This window comes from Mauremys reevesii, linkage group 1, assembly GCF_016161935.1.
Source record: "Mauremys reevesii isolate NIE-2019 linkage group 1, ASM1616193v1, whole genome shotgun sequence".
Taxonomy (NCBI): Eukaryota; Metazoa; Chordata; order Testudines; family Geoemydidae; genus Mauremys; species Mauremys reevesii.
The window spans coordinates 204,205,181-204,233,056 of NC_052623.1; the positions used below are offsets into that span (position 1 = coordinate 204,205,181).

General features: G+C 45.3%; 1 protein-coding gene across 1 annotated transcript in view; it reads right to left on the minus strand.

Annotated features, from left to right (window-relative positions):
- Window positions 1-6,671: 6,671 nt before the first annotated feature.
- Window positions 6,672-27,876, minus strand: part of CCDC80 (coiled-coil domain containing 80) — a 32,427-nt gene continuing 11,222 nt past the window's right edge. The window contains exons 4-8 of the mRNA XM_039542659.1: window positions 23,060-23,196; window positions 22,285-22,433; window positions 16,424-16,527; window positions 13,590-13,670; window positions 6,672-12,135 (exon numbers count right to left, since the gene is read on the minus strand). Coding sequence (XP_039398593.1) covers window positions 11,789-12,135; window positions 13,590-13,670; window positions 16,424-16,527; window positions 22,285-22,433; window positions 23,060-23,196 — 818 coding nt within the window. The 3' untranslated portion in view covers window positions 6,672-11,788. The remainder of the gene's footprint in view (window positions 12,136-13,589; window positions 13,671-16,423; window positions 16,528-22,284; window positions 22,434-23,059; window positions 23,197-27,876) is intronic.

Consider the following 27,876-nt stretch of genomic DNA (forward strand, 5'->3'; position numbering starts at 1 on the left):
GGATACCGGGCGGAGGGGAGCTCAGGCAACTCCTCCGGATACCGGGCGGAGGGGAGCTCAGGCAACTCCTCCGGATACCGGGCAGAGGGGAGCTCAGGCGACTCCTCTGGGCATGGGGACGCTCAGGCAGCTCCTCCGGATACCGGGCGTAGGGGAGTTCTGGAAGCTCCTCGGGGTACCGGGTCCAGGGAAGGTCAGGCCAGTGCTCCTCAGGATACCGGGCACGGGGAAGGCTGGCCCCAGCGGGAGCTTGAGCACCGGCATCTGTCCACTCCAGCAGCCTCCACCTAACTGAGCGCTGGGGCCGGGCTTTTATACTTCCTGTCCTGCCCCTTGACTTCCGGGGGCGGGGACAGGCGGCGGTGGCTCCACCCACTCTGGCACCTGGTCTGGCTCATCCTTCTCAGGCGTGGCGGGGAGCCAGGGTGCCTCCCTACACTTCCCCAAAGGAAAGTATTTCATTCTTACTCTACCTGGAATTGTAGTTTGCCCATCACAAGACATCAGGGATTTTCATTCTAGTTCACTATAAAAGTAATTACCTTATGTCCAAATTCACTGTAAATGCATTTCACCATATCTGTAAATACAGTGTTTTAAATTTAAAAAGATAAACTTGACCCAAAATTTAGATTTTTGTAAAAACAAGCTTAAAAAAAAACAACCCTAAGAAATATTTCTGTAGTCTTAAAAAAAATCAGTTCTGTTTAGACTAACATTTTTCTGCATTGTTTGCAGCCCAGATGCTACAAAACTGCGCTAGCGTGTGGGATGGTCTAGATAATACATAGTCCTGCCTCAGTGTAGGGTCTGGACTAGATGACCTATCGAGTTCCCTTCCAATCCTACGTTTTGATGATTCTATGACCCTGACAGTGAAATTGAGTAGAAACTGTGGGGTAATTTGGAAAATCTATTATCATTGTCCAAGAGGAGAGAAATAGTGAAAAGTCTGTTCAGTTTTGAAAATAATCTTTTATTCTATGCAGCATGATCTGGCGGACTCAGCAACTCCCGAGTCTAATGCCTTTTTCTTCCACTGCTTCAGTTAGCCACCTTGCCTCAGCCATTTCAGCTTCCTGCCTGAGTTTCCCCATTTGTAATATAGAGATAATACTGTTACCTACCTCACAGGTGTGTTCTGAGGATTAATTATTGAATGTTTGTGCAGCACTTTGAACAGTAAAAAACTATACAAACACTTCAATGTGTTTCAATAATTTAAGCTGTTACTAAGAAGATAAGAACACTTGTGTTTTGGTTTTTAAATATAAGGCCAGATTCACTCGTATGTTTGAGCTGCTTTTTGACACTGGCCATACAAAGCACCTGTAAACCCAGCTTAATCAGAGAGCCCCTTTGAATTTGGCTCGTCATTTTTTTTTAACCTGACAGTGTCCTCTCAAACATACCATTTGGGTTAGGGATGTATTCCCTATTACAGGTGCAGCTCTTGAATGTGAATAAAGAATGTGTGGTTTGACCGTGGTCCAGATTCTGAGTTTACCTCAGTTTTATGCCAGGGTCACTATTGCCTTGTGTAGAGTTCCTCCTTATGTACGCTGGTGTAACTGAGAGCAGAATAAGGCCTGTTGATTTCCAGCAACTCACCCTTATATTGCATTCTGTGTGAGACTCTGCTGCTTTCATATGTACTGGTGCCTATGGTATATGACCGCTTTGTAAATAGGTGTTGTTTTACATGTAATTTATTATGCCTAATTGTGAAACAAGCCTGAATAAATTAAAGTTCATTATGAAATGATTGCATCATAAGTTCTTTCTTGTGTGTGGTGTATTCATGGTTTCATAGAGGGGGCAGCAAACAAGAGATATGCTATTCCTTTTCTCTCTGTTTCCACTAGAGCTATTAAATAAAAACAGAAACACAGTGTATTCTCAATGACGGTAGAACATTTGACAGTTGCAGCATGAGAGAGAGAGGGTGCAGTACATAATGACATTTGGTTGTTTCTGTAAGGTAAGCAGTTTAATTATAATCTCTTAGCTATGTAGGGTTTCTCTACACTGGTAGCATTTTATACCCACTCTGCACTGGTATATATAATTATGCAAGATGCTGGGTAAAGTGAGTTGAAAGTGGCTGCTGGGTGATGAAATGTTGCTGGAAGAACATCTGGGGATGGGAAAATGGGGTCCATATAGTTCAGATAAACTTGAAAGAAGAAGAATTTTTTTTAGAAGAAATATAGTCAAATTAGTGGTGAAAAGAAGGTATAATTTTCTCCCTTTTAGGAAGTATCTTTCATAGTGGAAACATCCACTGGATAATTCTTCACAAAACTATTTCTTAAAGGGTTATTTAATGATCCATGCTCCATTGTTAAGCTATGCCAGAGTGTGCAGCAGCAGCTCTTTGCAAAACGTGATATTAAAACACTATGTCAGGGATCAGCAACCTTTGGTATGCAGCCCGTCAGGGAAATCCGCTGGCGGGTCAGGACCATTTGTTTACCAGCAGCGTCCGCAGGTTTGACCAATCGCAGCTCCCACTGGCCGCAGTTTGCCGTTCCAGGCCAATGTGGGCTGTGGGAAGTGGCGGCCAGCACATCCCTTGGCCCACACTGCTTCCCACAGCCCCCATTGGCCTGCAACAGCGAACCACGGCCAATGGGAGCTGCGATCGGCTGAACCTGCGGATGCTGCAGGTAAACACCATCCCAGCCTGCCAGCAGATTTCCTGACGGGCAACCTGCCAAAAGTTGCCGATCCCTGCACTATGTGATTTAATTATTAACCGGTCGGGATGCTTTTATTATTGACCAATTATGTTATCAGCTTGCACTAAGGTATTAACTTTATCTATCTATAAAAGTCCTTTGTGTTTAAACATGAATAATACTACAGTAAATGGAAACAATGAAGTCACACTACTGTGACTCTTTTGGGTAATGTTGATGGCTAATTTGGCTCCTGAACCACTGAGGTCTGAGTATCACTGATTTATACTATTCTTGGGTGTTGAAGGAACTTAATTTTTACAGAGACTAAACTCTGGGCCAAATTTGAGTTGACAGCATCCTGTAAATACACACCCTTTCTCTTTTTTGAAGTTAGACTGACAGCCCACCCACTTCAACTTTGCTTAACACACCCCAACTCCTGACGAGACAGGCAAAGCCACCGCAATTCACAGCGGGGGCTGAGCCCAGTACACAAACATACACCTGGGACCCCCAGCTCCACACTACTTCACAACTCCAAAACAGGTGCCCAGATGCACCTCTCCATTTTCAAGCTAGAAATTCAGAGCAACGCAAACAGGCTTTACAGGGAAACTGCAGCTCCCAGTGCAGGCAGCTGGCTCTGGGTCCCCATGTGTGCTGCTGCAGAGTTTCTCAGTGGGCTGAAGGAAATCCTGCCTTTGAACTTGTGCTCCAAAATTCACGAGGAAATGTGTTCTACTGCTTATTAATATACACCCTCTGCCACGCTTGATCAGTTCATTGGTCCATCAAGTGTGATATCCAACCTTCAGTTGTGCCAAAACCTGTCAAGTTGCGCTTGGTGTTTCCCCTCCAACTGCTGCCGCAGTCAGCTCCTGAATTGCATGTCTAATTCACCTCAATGTTAAAATGCTTGATTTTAAACAGCTAAAGCTGGGAGCAATTCAGGGTTAAGGCCCCATTGTGATGCTTTATTCCAGCCCATACTATTTAAAGAGCATTACAACCAGGTGGTATGGAGAAACGGTTGCAGATTGGTAGATGGAATACAGTAATGAAGAGCCTTGAAGATGAGGACAAAGGCACCTGAGAGGCCTGCACATCTAATAAGAGGTCAAAGGTGGTTTACTTGGACTCACTGATTCTATTTTCTATCCAGGTTCTTTTATGTGACCATGGCACCCTCCCATACATGAGCCATCTTAGGTAAGTCCAGCTATTAAACTCTTTGTATGCAAAACACGAAAGTGTTTGGAGGGATCTGAGGGTGCGAGAGACAGTGGGGCTAGGCCCTGAGGCCCCTTGTTGGAGCTAGTGTCCCTGCCACACCCTGCCCCAGGAAAGGGCAGTAGAGAGGTCCCCCAAGCTGCTTAGAGTGGCTGAGTGGGAAGCGGCCAGTCGGGCCCAGCAGGCTGGTATACACAGAGGTGCAGGGCCAGAGCCAGTTCAGGTTCTTGCTAGAGCTGGAGGGGGGTTGGTGGTGCTCTGGGCTGGCTGCTGGGACTCCACCAGGACAAGGCCTGAGACAGACCGTGTGTGACTTGGCCGGAGGGCTGAGTCAGCGAAGACCCACCACACACACACACACACACACTCTCGGCCGGGGGAGCTTGCGAGAGGTGAGTGCAGCACTGCTACAGGAGGAATGAGAGATTCAGAGCAGCTTTCTGGAAAGCCAGAGAAGGGGTTACAGTTGTTAAAGGTATGAATCATCAAAACACAATTTGGGGGAGGAACCTATTACAAATGGCCAAGATCCCCTAACCACACCCCTAAGCTAAAGTCAATGTGCAGGTTTCTGAAGGCTTCAATGGATATCTCTCAGATTGGTCATGTTAGTTTTCTTATTGCACTTATCAGAATAAGGTTTGATTTCCCCCCCACCCCACACACACCCTTTTGATTTCAGTGGATATGCTTCCTGCCCTCTCCAGCTGTGTAGTGCAGCTAATCAGCTACAGTGGTCCACCCCAGCTGTGGATGAGGTGGTCCTTAGCTCTCCCTTGCCTATTGCACTGGGATGTTTTGAGGCTTAATTAGGATTAAATTGGGTCCCTTGGCATGTTGTTGAGCCATCCTAGGAAAGGAATTGTGTGTCAAGGAGCCACTGTTCCTTCCCTATTTGCCCCCTCCTGTGGTGGAAAATAATTTGCTGCTAGTGTATGCCAGCAACAAGTTGCTACCCACCACGCTGTGCTGGCTCAGCTCTTTTGGCCAGTACGTTAAGGGTGTAGAGTCAGACTCCAGATTGCTGCTCTGGGAGAGAGTAAGTAAATGTGTAGCACCCCTTGTCTCGGTATCCTTGGACCCATGGTCTGGATTGCCCATGCAGGGGCATCAGGAGGATGGCGACTTACCTCTTTCTCTTTGTAGTGAGTCGGTGTGGCTCCCCTCCTGCCCAGCAGAGGGAGCGCCCTTGCAGACACACAAGTGCGCGGAGCCACTGCCACCTGTTCCCCCCGCCTCCAGAAGTCAAGGGGCGGGACAGGAAGTAGAAAAGCCGGCGGCCAGAGCTCAGTCAGAGCCCAGCCGCTGGAGGGAGCAGACATGCTGCCGGGAGCTTGCGACTGGGAAACCTCCAGGACCCAAGGCAGCTGTCCTGACTGGCCGGAGCTTCCCCGCGCCCGCTACGAGGAGGAGCCACCAGAGCTTCCCCGTGGCCGGTACTGGGAGGAGCCACTGGAACTCCCCTGCGCCCACTACGAGGAGGAGCCGTCGGAGCCTCCCCGTCCCTGCTGTTACCCGGAGGAGCCGCCCGAGCACGCCAGGCCGGACTTCCCGGAGGAGCTGCCGGACCTGCCACCAAGCCCTGGTCGAGAGGAGCCCATGCTGGTTGACTGGCCTGGAACCAACGCCGTAGACCAGGTAGGCCCTGAGGGGGAAAGTGGAAGTAGCCCGGGGGTAGCCGACCCCAGTCCCCCCTGCCACCACACTCACGGGTGGCAGTTTTCCCCCCTCACCCAACGCTCAGGTGCAAGGACCTGGGCCTATATACCGACCTTGTACTGTTACTGCTCAGCCTCTGCACCAGAGGGCCTGAGCCCCCCCGAACTGTGTGCTGTTGCTCAGCCCTTGTAACAGAGGACAAGTGGTGAGTCGGTGTGGCTCCCCTCCTGCCCCCAGGAGGGTCGAGCCCCGGCGCGATCGTTTACACTCTTACGTCCATATTATATGGATGTACAGTCCAGGCTACTGTCTAGGAATTTAGGTCTTAATAGTTGTTAAAGCATTTTGAGACGCTTGGATGAAAAGCAGTGTGCATGTAAAATTAGTATTCTAGTTCCTCACTTTTAAAAATGTTCCTCCTGAGGGGAGCAGTGCCCTTTCTCTAGCGTATTTTAAAGAGTCAGACACAAACCCACAAATTATGGTTGTGATTTATTTATTAGCCATTACTTTCTAAGTTTCACTTAGATGTGAAACTTCACAACCAGACTCATATTTTCTATACTTTTACGGTAGCTCTTTAACAGAGAGAGAGAATCCTGCCTGCTTTAACCTGTACAGAATGTAACAGGAAAACACATTTAAATGCAGTTTCCAGATGCATATTTTCATTGATGGACGATGGCCTGTTTTGGGAAGAGAAACCATTAATGCACAAAAAAACTTAAAATTTCAGGTGCTTTAAGACACATTTCATTGCTTTCCATTACATGCATCTTTGCAGTATACAGTATGTGCCTGAATTTCCTGTCTTTTGCAAACATGATAGCTGTCAACCTTAGAATATTTCCAAGAACAACATATGGAACCATTAGCTTTAGATTATATTTCATTTAAAGGAGAGTGACAGCTTTTACATAAACTTTTCCAGAGAGTTTTCCCACATGCAAAGTCTGAGCATATAAATCAGCCCAACACCTCGAGAGACTGAAGATCAAACCAGTTCAGACAGTCTCCAAAACCACACTTTTGGCCTCCCTGCCTGAGATTTCTGTCTGAAGACAAATGAGATAGAGAAAAGCCATTTCTGAACTTTATAAAGTGTGCTTAATGTAGTGGTGGCAGTATAGTCTAATGGCTAGAGGATGGAGTGGCACTCAGGAGACCTGGGTTCAATTCCCATCTCTGCTACTGACCTGTTGGGTGACCTTGGGCAAGTCATGTCCCCTCTCTGTGCTTCAGTTTTGCCATCTGTAAAGTGGAGATAATGATACTGACCTTTGTAAAGCACTTTGAAACCTGCTGATGAAAAGTGCTATATAAGAGCTAGGTATTATTTTTCCAAGTTTCCCATGTGACAGCGTTAAGCTGGGCAGCTGCAAGAGAGTCATGGAAGGCAGGTATGTGAGCCCTAGAAAGATAAAGGCCTTTTTTCCTATAAACTGTGAAGGGGTTACCTCAGGTCCATTAGGGGCACCTGAGAACTTGAAAAGCCCCTCCTCTGATTAGAGAGGGGGAGGAGAGACAAGCTGTTGCCAGGCTAATGGCAGCAGGGAGATAGGCTTCTCCAGGGTGAGAGGCTGCTCTCCTCCCTATCGCGGGAAACCCCCAAGGTGGATTGCCTGTTTAGGGGAAGGACTGACACCCCGGGCTCAACAGCAGGACACCGCCACCCCCCAGCAAAGAGGGCATGGGAAAGGTATTCCCCTTTTGCTTTGTGTTTGTAAATTGGTTCCTTTTTGTTTGCAGGAGGAACCATCCTTGGTCCTGTCTTCAGGCCTACTTTGAAAGGACTGATAAGAGAACACGGAGCGGGAGGACAAACACTGTCTAAAGTGGGGCTGATTTAACCCAGGCCCCGCCACTGCCAGAGGAGGAAGTGCAGAGTCCGGCGAGATGGAGAGGCCTTCCACATCCTAAAATCTTGGCTGAAAAATCTGTAAGAAAATTGAATGATGCTTCCATGCTTGATGTATCTACACCAGGTCTAGCCATATGGAGACATCAGGTATGTAACTGTAGAGATACACCAACCCATGTGTCTGCAACTCTCCAAGGAAGGACAGGACTTTGGGATATTAGGGCCAAATCCAACTCTTGAGGAAGTCTTTCCGTTAATTTCAAAAGAGCTGGATGGGGCCCTTAGTGAGGTTCTATTGAATTGGAGAGAGAAATAGATAACTTACTAATGGGGAGGGAGACATACCTCGTCTATGCAGCAATAGGAATATTGACTCCCACCCAGAACTGGGCATACATTTTCATTTACACTGCAGGGAGTAAACGTGCAGCATTGTCGAGGATGGTGTGAATACCATCCTCTACAATGTTTCTCTCATAAATGACAACAGAGTGCTTTAGGAGAGCAATGGCTGAGCAGAACATTGGCTTCTGCCACATGGCCTCTAACAAATAAATTGGGCAGAGAGCATTATGTCCGAAGACCATTCCAAGCTGGGTTATATGAGGTACATCTACATAGTCCGTGGCAGTGAGCATCCCAGCCCTGGTCGACAGCCTCGGACTTGTGCTAGTGCTCTAAAAATAGCTGCATAGGCAGTGTTTTGAAGTTGAGAGGTTTTTGTTTCTTTTTCTTTAATTTTTTTTTTTTGAAAATAGTGTTTCCTTTGGTAAATTTCATCAGTATTGTGAATCCAAACACAACAGCATTGGTGATAGGAGAGAGCCATAGGAAAAATGACCCAAAATCCTAGGAATCCTGCAAACATTCAGAAACTCCAAAACATCGTTCTCGATCTACCATGAAGGATTGCTTCATTAACAGGCATAGAAATATGAACTTAATATACCTGCATGATGGATAGCTAAGCATGTCTCAGTTTCTGCTTGTTCTCAGAGTGCTGCTACAGAATGGCAGCATTAAGGTTGTTTGTGAGACTAACAACATACTTTCAAATGTTTGGGGCTATTTTTGTTTTTGGTAAAGTGGAACCTTAATTTGGAAGTTTCCAGCTTTCTAATGTTTGTTGGGTTTTGAGAAAGGTACAATTTTCTCTTAATGTTTTTTTGGCTAACTATGGGATAGATTATTTCAGCCTTAGCTCCAGGTTAACCAAATTTTCTGCCCGGGGACTTGATAAGGTGAGAGGGGCTGCAAAATTCAGACCTGTTCTGGATATCAAACCCCATCCCTCAACATTTCAAGTTGTTCAGAAAGGGGATTTAGGTTTGGTCTATTAGAAATAGGGGTCAGCACCAAAATTTAGATCCATGTTAAGAAAAATCCTAAATCTTGCAGGTATTCAGATGCAGACTTTGTTTGGATCAATCTCTATACATTGACAGCCACATACCTATCTCGACTTCAGTGCTAAACCCACAGAGTGACAGGATCAGCATCTGGTGCATACATAATTTTAAATTCTCAGGCTCTTGCCTATTTGGTTGAACTTTTCCATTTGTTTTGGCACATTAAGTACCTTCTCCCCCACCCCAAAGCTGGGCCTTTCTGCTAACTCATGATTTACGGTGTGATTTACTGTGCATTCATTTAGAGTCATTGCAAAAATACAAAGACATGGAAATGTTTTAAATGACTGAGAAATCTCCTTAAAATGGCATCTTTCATCTAAAGGACGTAAGTGTTAGAGAAACATCTGGTGTATCTTATCCTGCGTCTGCCTTAGGCCAAGACGATTAAGCAGCTGACCGTTTTGCACTAAGGCAATCAGTACTTATTTTCTTAAGCTGAGTCATGCTTTCCTTTAAGACATGCTTCAGTCTGGCTCATTATTTTTTATCATTCCTTCTTGCCTTTTAAAAAAAAAAAATTCCTTCCCCCTCCACTTCAGCTGCTGAATTGCTGCAGGCAGCAGCAAACTTGAAAGATAGAAGTTACAAAGTCAACAGTCTTTTTAAGATGGCTCCTTCCAGGGCCACCCTTCACCAGCAAGCCCCAATTACCATTCTCTACCTAGGGAGTGAGGCCCAGATCCTCAAAGATATTTAGGCACCTAACTCCCATTGATTTGAACAGGATTAAGCACCTACAGACATTTGAGGATCTGGGTGTGAGTGTCAAACTAGTCCCATGATGACTAGGCCTCATGGCACTGAGGAAAGCCTGCTCCAGAAGGTGGCTGGGAATCCTGGTGCTGAGGGAAGACTGCTTCAGAAGCCAGTGTTTCACTCTTCCTGTGCTTATCAGGATGACCCAGAACTAGGGTGACCAGATAGCAAGTGTGAAAAATTGGTATGGGGCTGGGAGGTAATAGGCCCTTTTTATAAGAAAAAGCCCCAAATATCAGGACTGTCCCTATAAAATTGGGATCTGGTCACCCTACCCAGAACTAGCATACAAGGCTGGAATTTTTGAGATGGTTTCTAAGGAAAACACCTGGTTTTCAGTGAAGCCCTTGTTTTATTAAATTTTGTTCTCATCTGGGGTGACAAAGATTTCCAACTACTTGCTTAATGTCACACTGTGGGTTGTACTTTGGCTCCCACTTGTTTCTACCTTGTGGCTCTGACCACTGATAAGAATCCTTTTCCAGATGTGTCCCTAAGGGTGATGAGTGGGATGTGTATGACGATATCAAGTTTCTGTATAATCAATGAGGTTAAAGGTCACCTAGATGTGCCTTCCATCATGGCAGTGACTGCTATGCAGCCACTAAATCAGATACATCTTGCATGAGGCCTTCTCATTGGGATGTTCCTGAATTTTGCTGTAGGGCCCTTAAGGGTTAAAAGCCTGATTCAGCTCAATAAAATGAGTAGATAGACTCCTTCCCATTGATTTGAATGGGAGTTGGTTTGAGCTCTCTAGGAATTAATTTTTCCAAGCCCTATATTCTAACACCGTTTCCTTGACTAGGGTGGAGTTAGGGTGACCAGATAGCAAGTGTAAAAAATGGGGACGGGAGTGGGGGGGTAATAGGTGCCTATATAAGAAAAAGCCCCCAAAATCAGCACTGTCCCTATAAAATCAGGACATCTGTACCCTAGGTGGAGTTCATATTTTTAAACTGTATGTTACAAAACATTAGGATAGAAGATTGGTGCTCAGGAGTTATTGCCTATGGCATGGTGTGACTAGTACACTTCTCAACAACAAAAAAATGCCAGTGAGCATGCTAGTTACAGAAACCATAGCAGAAGCAGAGCTAGCTGAATAAGCAGGTCCAAATTTTCATAAGCATTTTTGTAAAAAAATAATTGTCCTTTTTTGGGGGGTCGTGGGAGGGCAGAGAAGGAATTTGAAAGTTAGATATTTTTACAAAAATGTTCATCTATCTGGCTCCGGAGATGGAATTTTCACCAAAATGTTATTAGAAATTGCTGGTTGAAAAGCAAGTAAAAATGTTCACAAATATTTTTGAGAAATTTCTTCCTTTTCTGCCAAAATTCAATTTTTTTCAACCACCTAGAATTCAAACCCTACTAGCTTACAGCTCTGGCTTAAGCAGAGCTGTAGCTAGGATAGATTTAATTGACTCATAGAGCAAGAACCCCAGCTAAAGAAATACTGACATGCAGCAAGATTTGTCGTTCAGAGCTTTTTCTGCTGTATTGTATCAAATCCTTTAGCAACTCTTAGGGTTGCATTTTGATAGGTTATGGATGAAACTCAGCTAAGTACAAAGCTGATCTGTTATAAAAGAGATTCAGTCTTTTTAGACAAGGCATTTTGAAAGGGTTTTTTAAAAAATATTATAAAAGAGAACCTGCCCCACACTTCTTTCCTAAAATCTCCTTTCTCGGGAAAGTCCTGTGGCGTGATCATCTGTGTCTGTTCATCAGCATGACACAAAATTCTCACTTTCCAATAAATATGCTTTGTTTTTCTCCTTGGAAAAAATATATATAAAGTGTTACAATGTCTATTGTACAGTTTATGTCCTGGCTACAGTATGAGGTCTGTGGCTGAAAGGGTGGGGGAAATTTTTTTGTTTTGTTTAATGCAAACAAACTGCAACTGGTGATGCCCTCTGGTTACAGGGGTTAAAAAATATAAAGGAGTCTTTACTGCTTAAAAGCATCAGTGCTACTGGTTTGAAATATTTCACTGTAAAGGCTTGTGGATTTTCAAAACGACAAATACAATGTTTATTTAGGCCCTTGACTGAATACTGAAAGAAAGAGGCATGGGCATTTAGGTGGCTTGAGAAGAATTTCCATGTCTGGCCACTTGCGGCTTGAACAGCTATTAGGATGCAGGCAAGAGACAGCAGTCAAAGGTTAAGTTGCTCTTTTTAGTATGGGTATCCATGGTGGTAACTTTCATGGTGACGGTAGTCATCTTGGTAACCTTCCTGGTATCCCTGGTGATAGCTATGGTAACCATACCCACCATACTCATCTTCCGGGCATCGCATGCCAAGTGATTGCTGAATTGCCATTTCCTGTCGCCGGAGCTGCATGGAATCGATCAAGTCATACACGATCACCATGGACCACATTGGGGAAGGGTACCAGGATTTGACGTTTCCATCTTTCCCAACCAGAAGCATGGAGAAATATTCAGGGCTGATTTGGAAATAATTGCGGATGTCTTTCACCAGGTTAGCAGGGACATCTTCTCGCTCCACATTGGAGCTTCCTAGAAAAGGATAGAATGAGGAACAACGCTGGCGTTTTGGTTGCCCAGCTAAATGATAATTTGGAAAGTATGCCCTGTGGCCTTTTCTTGCTATTTTACTGCCCTCTGTAAAAGATCCTGGTCAATGTAAGGATCTCACAACCCTCCTCAGCAGAGACTGACTTCAGGACCTCCTATTTCCAAAAACGCAGGTCACTGTCATGTGAGCGGAAGAAGAATGTATTTGTTTCGGTAGGGTTTTATCTGTTCTGCAGGCTGTAGCCAACAGAGGGTGATATAATCACACACTCACACATGTGTCTGAGTGCAAGGCTAACCCCATGTGGGCCTTGTGGCACTGAAGGAAGGAAGGAATTGATGATGAAAGGAACCTTGAATGAAGCCAGAGGCCTACACGTGAGAAGTAGCTGTGACTGTGCTTTATTAACTTCCCTTATAGAAGATAATGGTATGGACACCCATTTGGCGGGGGAGGGGGCGAGGAGAAGAGTGCATTTGACCCACTCTATTTTGACTTCAGTGGGAGCTAAAGCCATGCTGCACCCAGCCCCGTCCCTACCAGTTATGGTGCCCTACACAGCCCGAGCGCCCCCCTCCCGGGCAGAGGGTCTGGGCAGTGCTCAAGGCCTGCGGGGCCGTGGAGGCAGGAGGTGTGGTGGCTGCTTTGGGGGCCCCCACAGGCCCAGAGCGGCCCGGGGGATTAGCGGGGGGCCTGGCACCAGCATCAGGAAGCGGAATAACCCATCCCCAGCCTGCTTTGTTCCCCCTGCCCCAGCTGTGTCGCTCGGGGGAGGGGGGTTGGGGGAAGGGGCTTGCCCCCGCGCACTCACTGGCGGCAGGAAGCAGAGCGACACAGCAGGGAGCCAGCGGAGTGGAGCGGCCTGGGGCGCTCTGCTTCCCGCCTCCGCCGGTGAGTGCAGGGGTAAGCTTGACACGTGCTGCCAGCGCCAGGTCCCCCTGCTAATCCCTTGGGCCATGTCTGTCACTGGGGGAGGGGGCTTGGGAGAAGAGGTGGGATGGGGGCAGGAAGTGGTGGGGCAGGGGCAGAGGGAGTTGTCCTGGGCCCCGCACCTCCCTAGGAACACACAGTGGGGCCAGCTAGGGGATGGGGCTGGCGGCGCTGCCGCATCAAAGCATGCAGCTGCATAGGGCACCATGAAATTTGGGGCAATTTGGTGCCCCAAATTTCATGGTGCCCTACGCAGCTGCGTATTCTGCGTATGCCTAAGGACGGCCCTGGCTGCACTTTTCAGGCTCAGGCCCATCATTTTTATCCTGGCAGCATCTCTTAAACAGGAATGTTATGAAAGTTAGTAAATGTGCTTTAATTCTAGTCATATCTGTGCCTCTTACCACCCTTTCAAGCAAAGGTCCCAGCTGCCCCTTAGAAACACACAGTCCTGTGTATGTGCCCTTCATGAGCAGTCATTAAAGACTGAGAAACCATTTCTCACCATTGATGGGATACAGTTCTAAGACACCACCGATCTCTTCCCCGAGTCCTAGCAGCTTGAGGATAGTTATGTGGCGCAGACCTGCAAAGGAACGAGAGAGGCTTTGGGTGACACCAGATCTTTCCACTCAGTCATGGACAGATGTTCTTTTAACTGTCCAGCTCCATGCTTGTTTATTGGGGTCCAATCCCACCCTTCTGTGCAGGGACTGACACTGATTTCAATAGGAGTGCTGCACATGAACCATAGACTGAAGCAACCATTCTGATAGTCTAGTCTGACCTCCTGAGGTGCCTCTCCCTGCTGCGGCAGCTCTGGGTCTGGGGCCAGGGGATAGGTGCCCCTCCCCCGGCCACGGAAGGGCTGGGTCAGGGCTGGGTTGGGGCCAGGGTGTCCCAGCTGCACAGGTCCAGGGCTGAGTTGGGGCTGGGGGAGGGGCACTGCAGCTGATCCCGGATGGGCGGGTTCCCTGAGCACCTGTGTGGTGCTAAATATGCTGCTGCGCAGCCATGCAGCTTACAGGGAACTTAGGTTGTGGGGGACAGGGGGCATAATCTCAAGTGAAGAAGCTGTAGGGTCTGGTAACTGATCAGGCAGCTTTAGAAGTGTCATGTTGATCTCCTAATACTTGAAGGATGGTCAGAGAACATCACTAGGTGCAAAGCAAAACTATGTTACTGTATCAGACCATGAGTCCAGTATCTCCCCCCCACCCCCCGCCATACCAGATCAATCCACTGGTCCATCTAATCTCATAGCCCTCTAGGGGAGTGTCCTGCCATGCTGGATCAGACCATTGGTCCATCTTAGTCTGGTATCCTGCCTTTGGCAATAGAAGCATCAAAGAAGGGAAAATCACCCCTCCTAATTACTCCTGACCAGTTGTGCAACCCTGCTCATGGGGATGAAAACTCCTTCCTGACCCATGAAGCAGTTGTTGGGGTGAGATTCACAAAGGTATTTTAGGTACCTATCTTCCATTGAAATCAAGGGGAGTTAGGTCCCTAAATATATTAGTGAATCCCACTCTTCATGCCTTGAGGCATGAGATTTTGTTACCTTAGTTTGCAAAAAATCTCAGGAGATCAGAAGAGTAGTGAGAGCTTTATTTTAAATCAGTTGAAAGAAATGAAGAGAGAACCCCACCAAATGCATGAAAAAGTCAGCATGCAGAGAATAATGTGCTTATTCATGAGATGTACAGTGGCAAACTGTTTGGAAGTAACATAACCTGTAGCCCTCAAGTGGGAAATTACTAAATGGATCAGATTAAATCAGGCGTCCATTTTTTCTTTTTTAGACAGAGGATTGGAATGTTGTCTTTGAGAAAAGATCATAGAGACGCACCAGGATCCCAGTTAGTGAGGCATCTCTTTCTATACTGGGAAGAGTCCTGGAAGCTACTATTTTAGTGACCCAGAGGCAGGACGCTTGGAAATGGACAACTTGATTAAGAATATTCAACAATGGCATGAGGAAAAAAGGAGGGTCATGCCTTATTAACTCTCTGGAATTCCTTAAGGATATCCCCAACAAAAGGAAAAGAGTTAAGTGAATAGCGGATGTATACAGATCTTCAGAAAGTATGTGACAAAGTTCCACATCACACACTAATTTGGTATCAAGGGAAATGGAAGCAGCTGAGGGTGTGTATTACAGTGTGAATGTGATTAAGAGAGTGACTCTGTAAGGCCTGGTCTACAGTAGGGAGGGGATCGATCTAAGTTACACAACTTCAGCTACGTTATTCACGTAGCTGAAGTTGCGTAACTTAGATTGATTTACCGTGGCGTCTTCACTACGGTGAGTCGACTGCTACCGCTCCCCCATCGACTCTGCCTGCGCCTCTCCCAGAGCTGGAGTGCAGGAGTTGATGGGGGAGCGCTCGGGGATCGATTTATTGTGTCTAGACTAGATGCGATAAATTGATCCACGCTGGATCGATCGCTGCCCGCCAATCTGGCTGGTAGTGAAGACATACCCTAAGTGACATTGTGTGGATCCCTGTTTATTCAGGCACCACTGACATTCACTGAAACAGCTGGAGACATATGCTACAGAAGACATTCCACTACATTGCCGTTCAACAAGGACAAAATCTAGCCCCTGCCACTACAGCTGCACAGAAGACTCCAGACAGTGTGGAGCTATGATGCATGGAGGAGGCTACACACCAGAAAGCTGGGCAGTGGTGTACTTGCTCCATTTACATGGCTGGTAGGGGTAGGACAGGGTATAGACTGAGCTGAGGGAACCCCCACTGCATGGATCCTCTAGCTCTTCCTTTCCAGTAAGGGCTATGGGCGCCCTGTGGGCTCTTCATGCTAAGGGGCTTGAAGTGGCCTCCATGAAGATGCTTTGCATAGTTGGGATGAGGAAGGAAAGAACATAGCTCTCTCCATCCTTCCATGCATCTCCTTGCTGCCCATCCTGGCTCTGTACTGGGCTGATTATTGGTTCCTATAAGCACAACTTGCTTATACCACTAATTTGCTGAGCTGTGACAACAAGATGGACAAGCCCAGGGCTGTTCTATTGCTAAAATGCCCATCAGAGAGAGAGTCTAAGGGACTTAACCTTTCCCTAATCTAAATGAGGGATTTCAGAGGAGGTATCAGCACCCCCAATGGTATGCTTGGGTGGCAGCGGTTACTACGGTTCATGTCAGAGGTTTGTCTTCTTTCATCCCTAGCTGGGTGGATTCGGTTAAGTTTTCAGTTGGACAGACCTCCTCAGACTGTCAGGATTTAGATCTGAGTGAAGGAATCCATCCCCAAATGGCACTCTGGAAGGATGTGGTGTGGGGAGCAAGAGCATAGTACAATCTAACTTACCAAAATTACAGGCCTGTCCACTGAGGGCAGAAAGCTGCTGGGAATAGGCCCAGTCCTCGTCGTTGGGAGCAGAGATCACCAGCAGCCTCCTCCTCCATCGAAACCTGGAAAGAGATGAGAACACAACAGAGAAGCATTGTTCTGTGCTGCCTCAAGCACCCTGTGCATTGTTTTTAATTGAGGGGTCAGTGTAGATATGGTATTTCACAACCTTCAAAGTGCTTTATGGAGCAGCCAAGGGGGCCCATTAGACGCTACTTTGACTCACATGATGCGCAATGCATCTTGCTCCTAAGGGAACCACAGTGCATCATGGAAGATGTAGTCTGACCCAGGAGCCTGGCCCTTGAAGCTTCCAAACGGCAACTCCGATGAGGTACTGCAGCACCGTAAGTAGTTTAATGTCGAACTGACATGAAACAAAATGTTTCTATTCAGTTCCACAAAATGAACTGACCTCACCTGCAACAATGTTTCATTTTTTTTTCCTGATGGAAAATTGAAAAATGTTGGCAAATTCAAAACTTTCTAAATGAAAATTTTGATTTTTGCAGAAATTGCATTTTATGTCAAAACATCATTTTGAAGGAAAATTCCCACCCATCTCTAGTGGGGAAGCATTTTTAAAAGATTTGTTAGTGTTAACTTAGGTGCTGAATGTGCTCCCCTAACTTGCTTGGAGGGGTTATAGAATTATAGAAAAACAGCTTAACTCAGCTTTCATTATTGCTCCATAGTTCATATTTGGGGGTATGTCCATACTGCAGTGGAGGTAGGTTTGGTAAGCTAGTGTGCTAAAAATAGCAGTGGTACTGGCAGCAGCATGGGCTAGTTGCCTCAACTACAGTCCTATCTGAGACCCTAGGTACGTACTTGGGTGGCTAGCCCATCACACTGCCACAGCTACATGGCTATTTTTAGTGCACTAGCTTGATCAAAACTAGCGTGTGTATGTCTACCCAAGTTGGAAATTACGCCACCAGCTGCAAAGCAGATGTAGACTTTGAGAACTTAGAGGAGATGTGCTACAGAACGGACACTCAGACTGCGGCTTTTAACCACAAGTGGCTCTTTAATGTGTCTCCTGCAACTCTTTACAGCATTTGATATTAAAACACTGTGTGATTTAAGTATTAACCAGTCTGTTATTAACCAATCAGGATACTTTTACTATGTTATTAAGCTATCAACTTGCACTAAATTATTAACTTATTTGTTGTGAGAATAATATACAAAAAACTAAATATTTCCCCCATTATTCACACTACTGTGGCTCGTTTGGGTAATGTTGATTGCTAATTTGACTCCTGAACACTGAGGTCTGCGTATCGCTGTGCTAGAGGAAGAAGGGAAAGAAGGCAAGAGATGAAGAATGAGAAACGGGATGGGCAAAGCAGCTTAAAAATAAACCCAAGCTCTCCCCCAACACTCCCTTCTCTGATTTATATTTGACTCTAGAACCAAATTCAAGACATATGTTTATGAAGGTTCCCAAATGTTTGGTCAATGTTTTCATTCGTTATTTGTATTCGAATTAGAGATGGAGCCTGAGCTGCAAAGTTTGTATCCAGACCTGAGTTGTCTCAAAGTTCAGGTAGTGTTCAGATCTAGGACTTTGGTTCATCCCATTTACAGCTGGGATTCTCTATTAATTTCATGGTGTGGCACCCATCTTAATAAAGGGTTTATCTCCTCCACTCCTGTTTGTCATGATCACCTCCCCCCAACATTCATGAATGTACAAACCACCTCCCCCTCCCATTTATGAGTACAATGTCCCTGTGGCAACTAGAGCAATTTCTTCCATGGAAAAGGAGGATGAGAGGAACGATGGTGTAGTGATTTAGCGTGCTGACTTAGGAGACATGGGTTCAGGTCCCTGCTCCACCCTAGCTTTCCAGTGTAACCTTGGGGTAAGTTATTTTAGTCTCTCTCTCTCTCTGCCTCAGTTCTTCATCCTGTATAATGTAGGTAATAGTACTGCCCTACCTCAGAGGGGTGTTGGGACAGTAAATGTGATAAAGACTGTGAGATGCTCAGATAGTGGGGTAATGGGAGCCATATATATATAGCTATGAGAGAAAAGTATTGAGTGTACTCTTGGCTTCATTTTAGCAGTTGGAACAAGGAGGAGCCAGCACCATGTGACTAGCCAGCTCCCTGTGGACCAGAATCAGGTGTTCCACAGACCAGCATTTGGGAACCTTTGCAGTAGAGGAATATAGGCCAGATGTAACTTGAGGGTCCAGGTCCAAATCTGAACACTTACAATATTTGGGGGTGCTGGATTTAGGAGTTTAGTTTCGTCTCTAATTGTCATACCTATGTTCTTCCCAGTTCTGTCCAGGACTGGAAGAGGATAAAGCCTAATCTCAATTTTGCATATTCAAACATCTTGACTAAGCATCTGAATTTTGAATGCTCAGCCATCTTGACCCTCCATATCTCAAGATCTTTACCCATTGCCATCTCTAGTTGATATAATGGCACTGGGAATTGTATTGCAGACTGGGACAGAAAAATCACCATAGAATTTCTCACAATACACGTTAGCTTTCAAGTTCTATGCTGCTAGAAGAGCTCCAACAGATTGCAGTCATACAGTTTGTATATGGATTAGAGCTGCTCCTTCTAACTGAACATTTCACTGTGAGGACCACCTGGCATTTTCCATCCAAGAAGGGTGGTGACAAGGAAAGATTTGTAACCAGTCTCAAAAACCTAAATGAAAGGTTACTTAGTATTCTAAAACAACACTTTTCTCTGTAAAGGTGCCTCCCCATCCCAAACTAATTAGGATTAAAGAAATTCACAGAACTGCAGGGATATTTTTGTACCAGGAAATGCTCTTTTAAATGGAGGCAGATGTTGCTATAATACGTAACAACAACAACAGTGTTTACTTTGAGCAGTATGATACAAGCCTATAAGACATCCCAAAGCTTCAGAACCTGTCAATGTCACCATTCACAGGCAACTTTGAACTAGCTGTTTGTCTTTTAGAAATTTTTGGGCTGAGTCCAAAAAGAAAGGTCTACACGCATGGTAATTTTCTGGGGAGGTTCTAAGTAGGCCAGTGCTTGTGTCACATCAAGGCCTTCTGGGACAAAAGGCAGGACTTTTGTTGGGGCAGGGAGTTGCTGTTGTGTTTTTCTTATTTTAAGTAAAAAAACAAGTTACATTGTTTTTTAGGCTATTGATGCCAGCTGATGAAGCAATGGCTGAGTTCCTCAGCCATACTGCATAGCAAAGAGATTCAAGCCAGCTCTTGACTAGCTGGTCTGCTGATGAGGTAATGGCCCTGCTTCCCCACCCAGGGCCACCCACTTAAGTCTGCTGTAGTCTTTCCACTGCCTTTAATGGGCTTTGGATCCGTTTCCCCATGGAGCACAGTGAAGAAATCGAGGGCAGCTTCTAACCAGCTGGTCTGGTGGTTTGGCAATCAAGGGCCTGACTTCTTCATTCCCGTACGACTGAAGAGAGAGATTCCCCGGAGGGAGCCTTAAGCCCTGAAGAGTGCCCTGCTGGCAGGAGGAAGCCTATGTGGGAGCGCGTGGGCGGAGTGAAAGAAAGGCAAAAATCATGTCACCCTTTAAAAAAAAATATCCAAAAATCTTCTTTGTGATATTTTCAAAACTTAACATGGGAAAAGCCCCATCCTAGCTATAAGTAGGGGCTTAGGATGGAAATTTTGGATTAGATTCTGCCATGGCACCTAGCCATGCAGCCACATGGACCAAGGTGTAAATCAGGCTGGAATTTGGCTCATAAATGGTGAGAACCTCTTGCAGGAGTTGTTTATTCAAGAAAAACATTCACAAAGTTAATTCATAAAAAACAAGGGGGGCAGAATTGGAGCAAGGCCGGAGGGAGAGGTTCTACAGGAGATGGAAGAGTAACCGCAGTCCTTATGCACAAACGTGTCTGATACACTGAGTCCCCTTTTCCCTTGGTCTTCCATCCAAGTACCGGCCTGACTCAGCCCAACCCTCTGGCTCTGCTGGAATGAATCACTCACTCAGCCTATGCTGTCATCACCAGTGTAGATGTTTGGGGATGAACTTTACCAAGGAACTTGTACCATGAGCCTTCAGCTGTGCAAGGATGAAGATAATAGAGGATACAGTGCTTCCCACAGTTAGTAAGGGACTGGCACCCACATACCCCTTCAACAGAGCCTTATTTCTGATAAGCAGCAGGTCTGGCATTTGGAATCTGAGAGCCTCCAGGCAGCTTTGTATTCAGATCTTCAACCTCTTTTCCCTACAACCTCCCTCCATCCTCTACATTAGTCTGCAAGGGAGGTCAATGGTCTCAGTCTGGTCAGTGAGCTCAGACTGCCCCCCCACCCCCCAATGGACACTCCCCACGAACATTTGTGGGTTTCAAGGGTTCCCAAAGCCAGCTCTGACTAGTGGTTTCCTTCCATGCCATTCACGCAAATTAAGAATGATATTTACATAGTTTAACTGACTTCCCTGATGAGCGACAGCAGGGGGTGACTCAGTTCTAGCAGTTTCATTCACAGGGAGAGGTAGTTTATGGACAAAATAAAATGAGCCCTGCTGAGGGCCAGGCCAGATTCAGTGACTGGCACGATCTATCCACCCTTTAAAGACCCATTGATTCCCACTTCCTAGTAAACAAAAAACATCTTTGGAGACAGTTGTGTTTATAGATCCTCTATTTCTGCTTTTCTCTTCCCCTGTTTTTTTTTTATTACTAGGGCTATTTTTAGCGAAACACAATTTTGTGGCTTCCTTCTCTGCTAGTATACAGGCTCTTTATTGCCTAGGACAGCTGTTCCCAAAGTGTGGTGGTTCTTGGTGGTGTAGAATGAGTCATTCTGACAGCCAAGCAGGAGGGGAATGTAGGAGTTTGGAGCTGTGGTGGATCTGGTAAAGACTTTCTCTCTCTGAAGAACCAATGACTTATGCATTCACCTCTCCCAGCTGCTTATTCCTCTTGGAGTCACAATCCTCAATGTCCTCTCAGTCATTTTCATAGCAATCAAGCATAAGAGTACAAACTGAGGATTTTGATGATAGGGGAGGAATATGCAGCAGCAGCAGGTGAAATCCTGAACAACAGGAGATCTCATTTTTGTGCAGATCACCCAGTAATGGAGATGGGTCAGAGCTGCAACATTTAACTTCAGAACTGAATTTCTCCGAAGTCCAGGCACAGTTTACATCCAGGGGTTTTGCTTTGTGGGGAGAAGAGTAATACAGAATATACAGACTACATGAGCAAAGCCGTCTCTCTAAGCAGGTTTTTTCAGATGTTTTCCAGGAGGCATTTGCAGCTCTTTTATACTGGCTGGTGACTAACGCTGGGCAAAGAAAGGCAGAATTATTTCAGACATGATAAGAAGGATGTTAGGGAAAATGGAGTCAGTGATCTGCACTGCACGGAAGGAGTTGCAGCTGAAATAATGAGATTGTGGCATGTGGCGTCCAGTGACTGAAGTACAGAAACATTGCAATGTTATTTTAGAGCTTAACAGGTTCAAAGCAGTGCACAAACATGAGCTAATTAATCCTCCCTTGCCCCTGTGAAGCAGATTAACTTTATCTGTGGAAACAGACACAGAAAAGTGAAGTATCTTGGCCAAGACTGTGCAGTGAGCCTGTGGAAACAGAACCCAGGAGACCCCATTTCCAGGGCTGTACTCTCCACAGGAGTATGCTGTAGCTGTATCAGAGTTAACTGTGGTTAAATCTCATTATTTGCTGGAAATGATAAATATTGCGAAGTCTATTAAAAAAAACCTCTTTCCTTAAAAATAAAGTATGCCAGATATTTTAAATATGATTAATTATCACTAGCAGCTAGAAACAGGTCAGTGCTGAAAGTAATACCTGGATAAGAAGTTTTCCAGGGACTGTTTCTTGTCATCTTTGCAGACAATACCTTCCCTCTTCTGCTTTTCCATATCTTTGATTCGTGACTGGAAGGTGTCAACGAAATCAAATATCGACTTCATTGCAATGGGCACTTCATAATATTGCTATAAAATAAAAGGTAAAGAATAGGTCAAATTACAAGCAAAGCACATAACATGCCACTGCCAGAAGAGATAGAGAGGGTGGAAACTGTCCCTGATTTCACAGAGTCTGATTGTGAGGAACTGGATTATTCTTAGGATTCCAGCTTTAAATGTTTGCCTTGTAGGACAAACTTGTGTGTCAAGACACTGCATGCAGCTCACTAGAATCAGGTTATCTTGCAGTATCATGCTGTGTCCTAGAACATCATTCATATACGATGCAGCATCAGCATGTTGTGTCATTATATCCCATGGCAGCCCCAGGCTGCATTTCAGGACACCACGTGCTGCATTCAGCTCCCCAGATAGAGGTAGTTTTATGCTTGTGGTGAGTTGCCAGAGCACCATCCCAGCACAAACCCAGACCTCCCACTGGAGTTTCCCCATCTTGAAAAGATGGACTGTGCCCTCCACCCTTCCCGTTTGCTGTCAATCTCCCATGCTGTCCACCTTCTAGCTGATGAAATCCTTCTGACCCTCCAAGTAATGGCAAGGCCCCAAACCACCCTCTCTCGTGCATCTCATAACAGTCCACAGCATATTTCTGCTTTCCAATGCCTATATGTTCAAAGAGCTCAACTCCCCACCTTGACCCTCATGTCAATATCCGTCAGCACCATGAAGAAGTCATTGTAGGTCATCCCATATTCTTTCCTCAGCTCATTGATGAGGTGCTGGTCCACTAGGTCATCATCTTCTACCACCTTCATGGGCTTCTCATTATCTTAAAAGCAAATAAACTGCTGATAAACATGGAATCACAGAGCAAACTCTCATGAGTTTCATCACGTAAGTCATACAAAAGGGGCCCAAACATCACCCGCTCTCGCTCTCACCAGTCATAACGGGCCATGGTTTTCAAAAGGGAAGTGATTTTGGTTGCCTAATTTGTGGCACCGTAAAGCGGACTGATTTTCAGTCCCCACCTTCTGAAAATCAGGCCCCTTAAAGGTATCTTGAGCTGGACATCCAAAATTGCCTGTCACTGTTGAAAATCTAGGCCATATGGAGTTTATCCTGAAGGAACTCAAAGATCTTCACAGATATTTCACAACAACGGAAATGCAGTCACTTCTGGAATGGTATGTAGTGTTTATTTAACAGTGCACTGCAATATTCTATGAAAAACAACATATCCAAGTAAAACAGCACAGAGAATTTAAAACTGTAAATTACAGTTAGCACAGTTGGATTTTGGTTAGAATTCCTGAGTTAACATCCCTATTCTTGCAAAAATTGACATGGGATCATTAATGATCACACGTGACCAGGACTGCTGTTTTGTTTCATCCAAAAGGCAGCAGGTCCAACCCTTTAGTGCCATGTTGGGGAACTGATTTACTACTGAGTGCCACCTACTGATCATACACACACACACACACACACACTTCCCCATGCCAGCCCTCAACAATTGAAAAAGAAAGGCCTGCAGGTCAAGCCTGATTGTGTAAATACACTCATCTCTACTGCGATCACAGAAGACATTAAAAAAGGCTTGCTAAGACACAGAGACAGTATTTTCATTTTGAAAAGAAAGCATCTTTGAGCTACCCACATGCAGCCCCCCCAAAAGTAAAACTAAACTAACCAAAATCTCAAACAGCTGAAAAGATTTTTAACAAGTGAAAACATTATTTTTGTTTTCCTACATCTGAATAACCAAAATGACCAAACTGATCCTGCAGACACTTTCACATATGCACCAGAAAAAAAAAAATCACTTCTAAGAAGTGACCATAAGAAATCATAAGAAATTCCAGTCCATTATAAAGGTATAGCCAGGTGACTTAAAAAAGGTTTGAAATAGCAATGTCATCATCATCTTAATCTCAGCCACAGTGTCAATAGCGCTGTTCTATAGTACTGCAGCAAGGATCTAAAACACTCCACTACACAGTAGCATTCCTGCAGTGTTTTGTATAGTTTCTGTAAAGGAAGCCCCAATCGCACACGAAGCACCTGTTAAATGGGATTAACTCTGCCTCAGCTGGCATCTTTAAAGTGGCTATTACCACAACACAGCACCGAAAGAAAAAGGTGCATAATCCAAAGTGTTTGTAATATCCAAAAGAGATATTAAAAGGTACATGCAATAGAGAGTGAGATCATACTGTACCCCCACTATCTTCTATTGCAGTTCCCTAAGAATGCAGGTGGAAACGGGAGCAATAAGATATATTAAATCTCACAGCACAGGAATCATATTAACATGTAGCAATAGAGAAATAAATAAATGAAAAATGCCATTAAAGGAAATGCGGGGCACAGTAAACTGTGAAAGAGTACAGTAATACCTGTGCTATGCTATTCTATAGCACCTGCCACCTGAGGATCTCAAAACACTGCAATCATTAATGAAGCCCCCCCCCTCCAAGATGTATATATTGCTATCCCCAATTGCACATGGAGAAACTGAGACATAGGTATTAAGTGACTTGCCTAAATCAGAAACAAGCCATGGCAGAGCTGCAATAGGACCCAGGAGTCCCACTCCCCTGCTCTAACCATTAGACAATAGTGAATAGGGACAAGGCAAGCTGAGTTGGATAAACTATACTGATCAGAATATTTGATCTCTGCAAACAGTTTGGTTCACTATTCATTACTTTTCTTTTTCATGCATTTCTGAACATCTCCATGCTATGGGGGATATGAGTGTGGATTCAAAGCTCGCTGCAGGCCCATTGTCTCTATAACTGGATGCACAAAAACCCTGGATCTTGTTCACAGGGCGGCTCTAGAAAGTAGGCTGCCCCAAGCAGCGCGGAGCGCTGCGCCGCCCTTCCCCGGTCCCGCGGCGGGTCCCCTCTTCCCGCGGCTCCGGTGGAGCTCCTGCCGGCATGCCTGCGGCAGGTCCACCGGAGCCCGGTCCGCTCGTCCCGGGCTCCGGTGGACCTGTCGCAGGTATGCCGGCGGGAGCTCCACCGGAGCCAAATGCCGCCCCCCCGGGAAACGGCCGCCCCACGTGCCTATTTGGCGCGCTGGGGTCTAGAGCCGCCCCTGCTTGTTCAGATATGGATCTGAACTTTTTGCAGCTTGGGCCTGTTTCTAATAGAAACAGTCAACAGTCTGAATGTTCCAGTGGTCACACTTTCTATTATGGGTATACTTACAAATAGTTTATGAAAGGTTAGTACATGATTAACAGCATGTTATGGACATGATTCATATGTGCTAAACAGGGTCATAGGCACAGCGGTAGAAGATGATGTCATTGATTACAAGCCTTGGTTATAAGCAGCCTATTGAGTCCCTGGACTCTGACAATCACTTTACCATTTATTAAAACAGCTGTAAATCATATGAAATGTTTATACATGTATTCTTAAATTGTAAAACTGGCCAGGAGTAAACTTAGGCTGGGAAGCAGAAGAAAGTTTGTAGCCATCTGATGAGTGAGTTTCCGGAACAGCCTTCCAAAAGGAACAGCAGGAGCAAGATAAATTTTAAAATTTAAACATTGTAAAATGGAGCTTGATAAATTTTTGAATGGGACTATATGATGGGATTACCTGTGATAGCAGGGAACTGGACACAATGACCCAAGAGATCCCCTCCAGTCCTATGTTCTTATAAAATGTGACTTCTAAAACATATACTAATTATTACTAATACTAATTATTAATAAATGCAAACAACTCTGCAAAGCAAAGACAAACCATCTCAATAGAGTAGGGCAAGAAAGAACAGCGAGAAATGTGACTGCAGCCCGCTCAGTGGTAGGTTACTTGACACCATATAAATGTAAAACAAACATTAACCATGTGTCTATAACCATGGCACTATTTGTTTTGTTAATATTGCAAATGTCAACACTGAGGTGACATTTTAGGGCTTCTCTTCAGGGGAGCCCAGAGAAGACAAACTATTTGACAACGCTCCTCTTGACGACTGATAGCTTAAGGCAGAGAGTAAGACTAGAAGTTAAAGGCAGGAGCAGGAGACAGAACTAGACATTTTTGCAAACTGGGAAGAGATTACTAGCCAGAGAACCCAGGGGTCCATTTCAAGACCACTCTGTTATTCACCACCTGCCCTCAACCTCCACGGCCAGAGATGGTCTCCAGCAGCAGGACCAGCATCATTCAGCTGTGCAAAGATAGGGCAGGATTGAGAGGGGCCACATGATCTACTGCCACATGGAAGCTGCTCTCTTTCCACCTTTTTTGGAGGGGTCACAGCAGGAATGTAGGAACCCTGGCACCCTCACGGCTTCAGTAGCAGCCACAGAGCAGTTCTGCCACTGAGGGGAAGAATTCGTTTCCTCCCTCCCTCACATACATCTCCACAGTGCCCAGCCCAGCTACTTAGGGGCTTGGGGAGAGGATTTAGATGAGGTCACAGCGAGGTTGAGTTGCTTGGATGAGCAGAACAGTGGCTCAGTGCATTAAGTATTGGCTATGGACCTAAGCAATGTGGATTGTAGTCTTGGGTACAATGCTTAGTTTGTTAACATGAGGTCCTAGCATTTGGAGTGAAGGTGGGCTGTGCAGCCCATGCATATGTGGCTAATTGGAGTAGGATTTTCAAAAGCACTCAGCACTGACCTAACTCTGCTCTTAGGGAAGTCAGTTGGGAGACTCTCCTGGGATACAATAGGAGCAGAGCTAGCCAGTGCTTTTGAAACCAACCTGCTACTGAATGTGTGTATCTTTTCAGATGTGCATTGAATGAGGCCAACTCTGAAGGAGACTTTATGAGTTCAGTCAGTAGTGCTCACTAGTGTCTGGTGAGAGATTTAAATCTATGCTTTCCTTTAGATCCATAGATTTTAAGGCCAGAAGAGACTATTATGATCATCTAATCCAACCTTCTGCACAACACAGGCCAGAAATCCTCACCCATTGATTCCTGCATCAAGCCCATATATTTTGGTTGAGCTAGAGCATGTCCTTAAGCTGGAAATTTCAGGAGAAGAGATTCTTGCATGAGATTATTATATTATTATCATTTAGTATTTGTTTTACAGTAGTGCAGGAAGGCCCCATCCAAGACTGGGACTCCACTGTGCTGGATACTAGTGCATCTGGTTAGGCCATCAATATTGCCAGCACAGCTCTCCTTGGGAGATATTGCTGCTTCTGGTCCTGACAAGAAGCCAGACAGGACCAAATAAAAAATGAAAAGGGGAAAAAAGAAAAATAAATTCCTATTTTCTGAATATATAAAAGGTTCAGGCTTTGGCACAAGTTCAGGTGGGCTCTATTTTAACCAAGTTGTTTTTCTCGTGTCACTAGCTGAGATGAACCTACAAAAGCCAGTAAGTGAACACTTCAATCTCCCTGGACTTTCTATAACAGATTTAAAAGTAACTATTTTCTTGAACAAAAACACTTCAGAAATAGACTTCAAAGAGAAACTGCAGAACTAAAATTCATTTGCAAATTTAACACCATTAATTTGG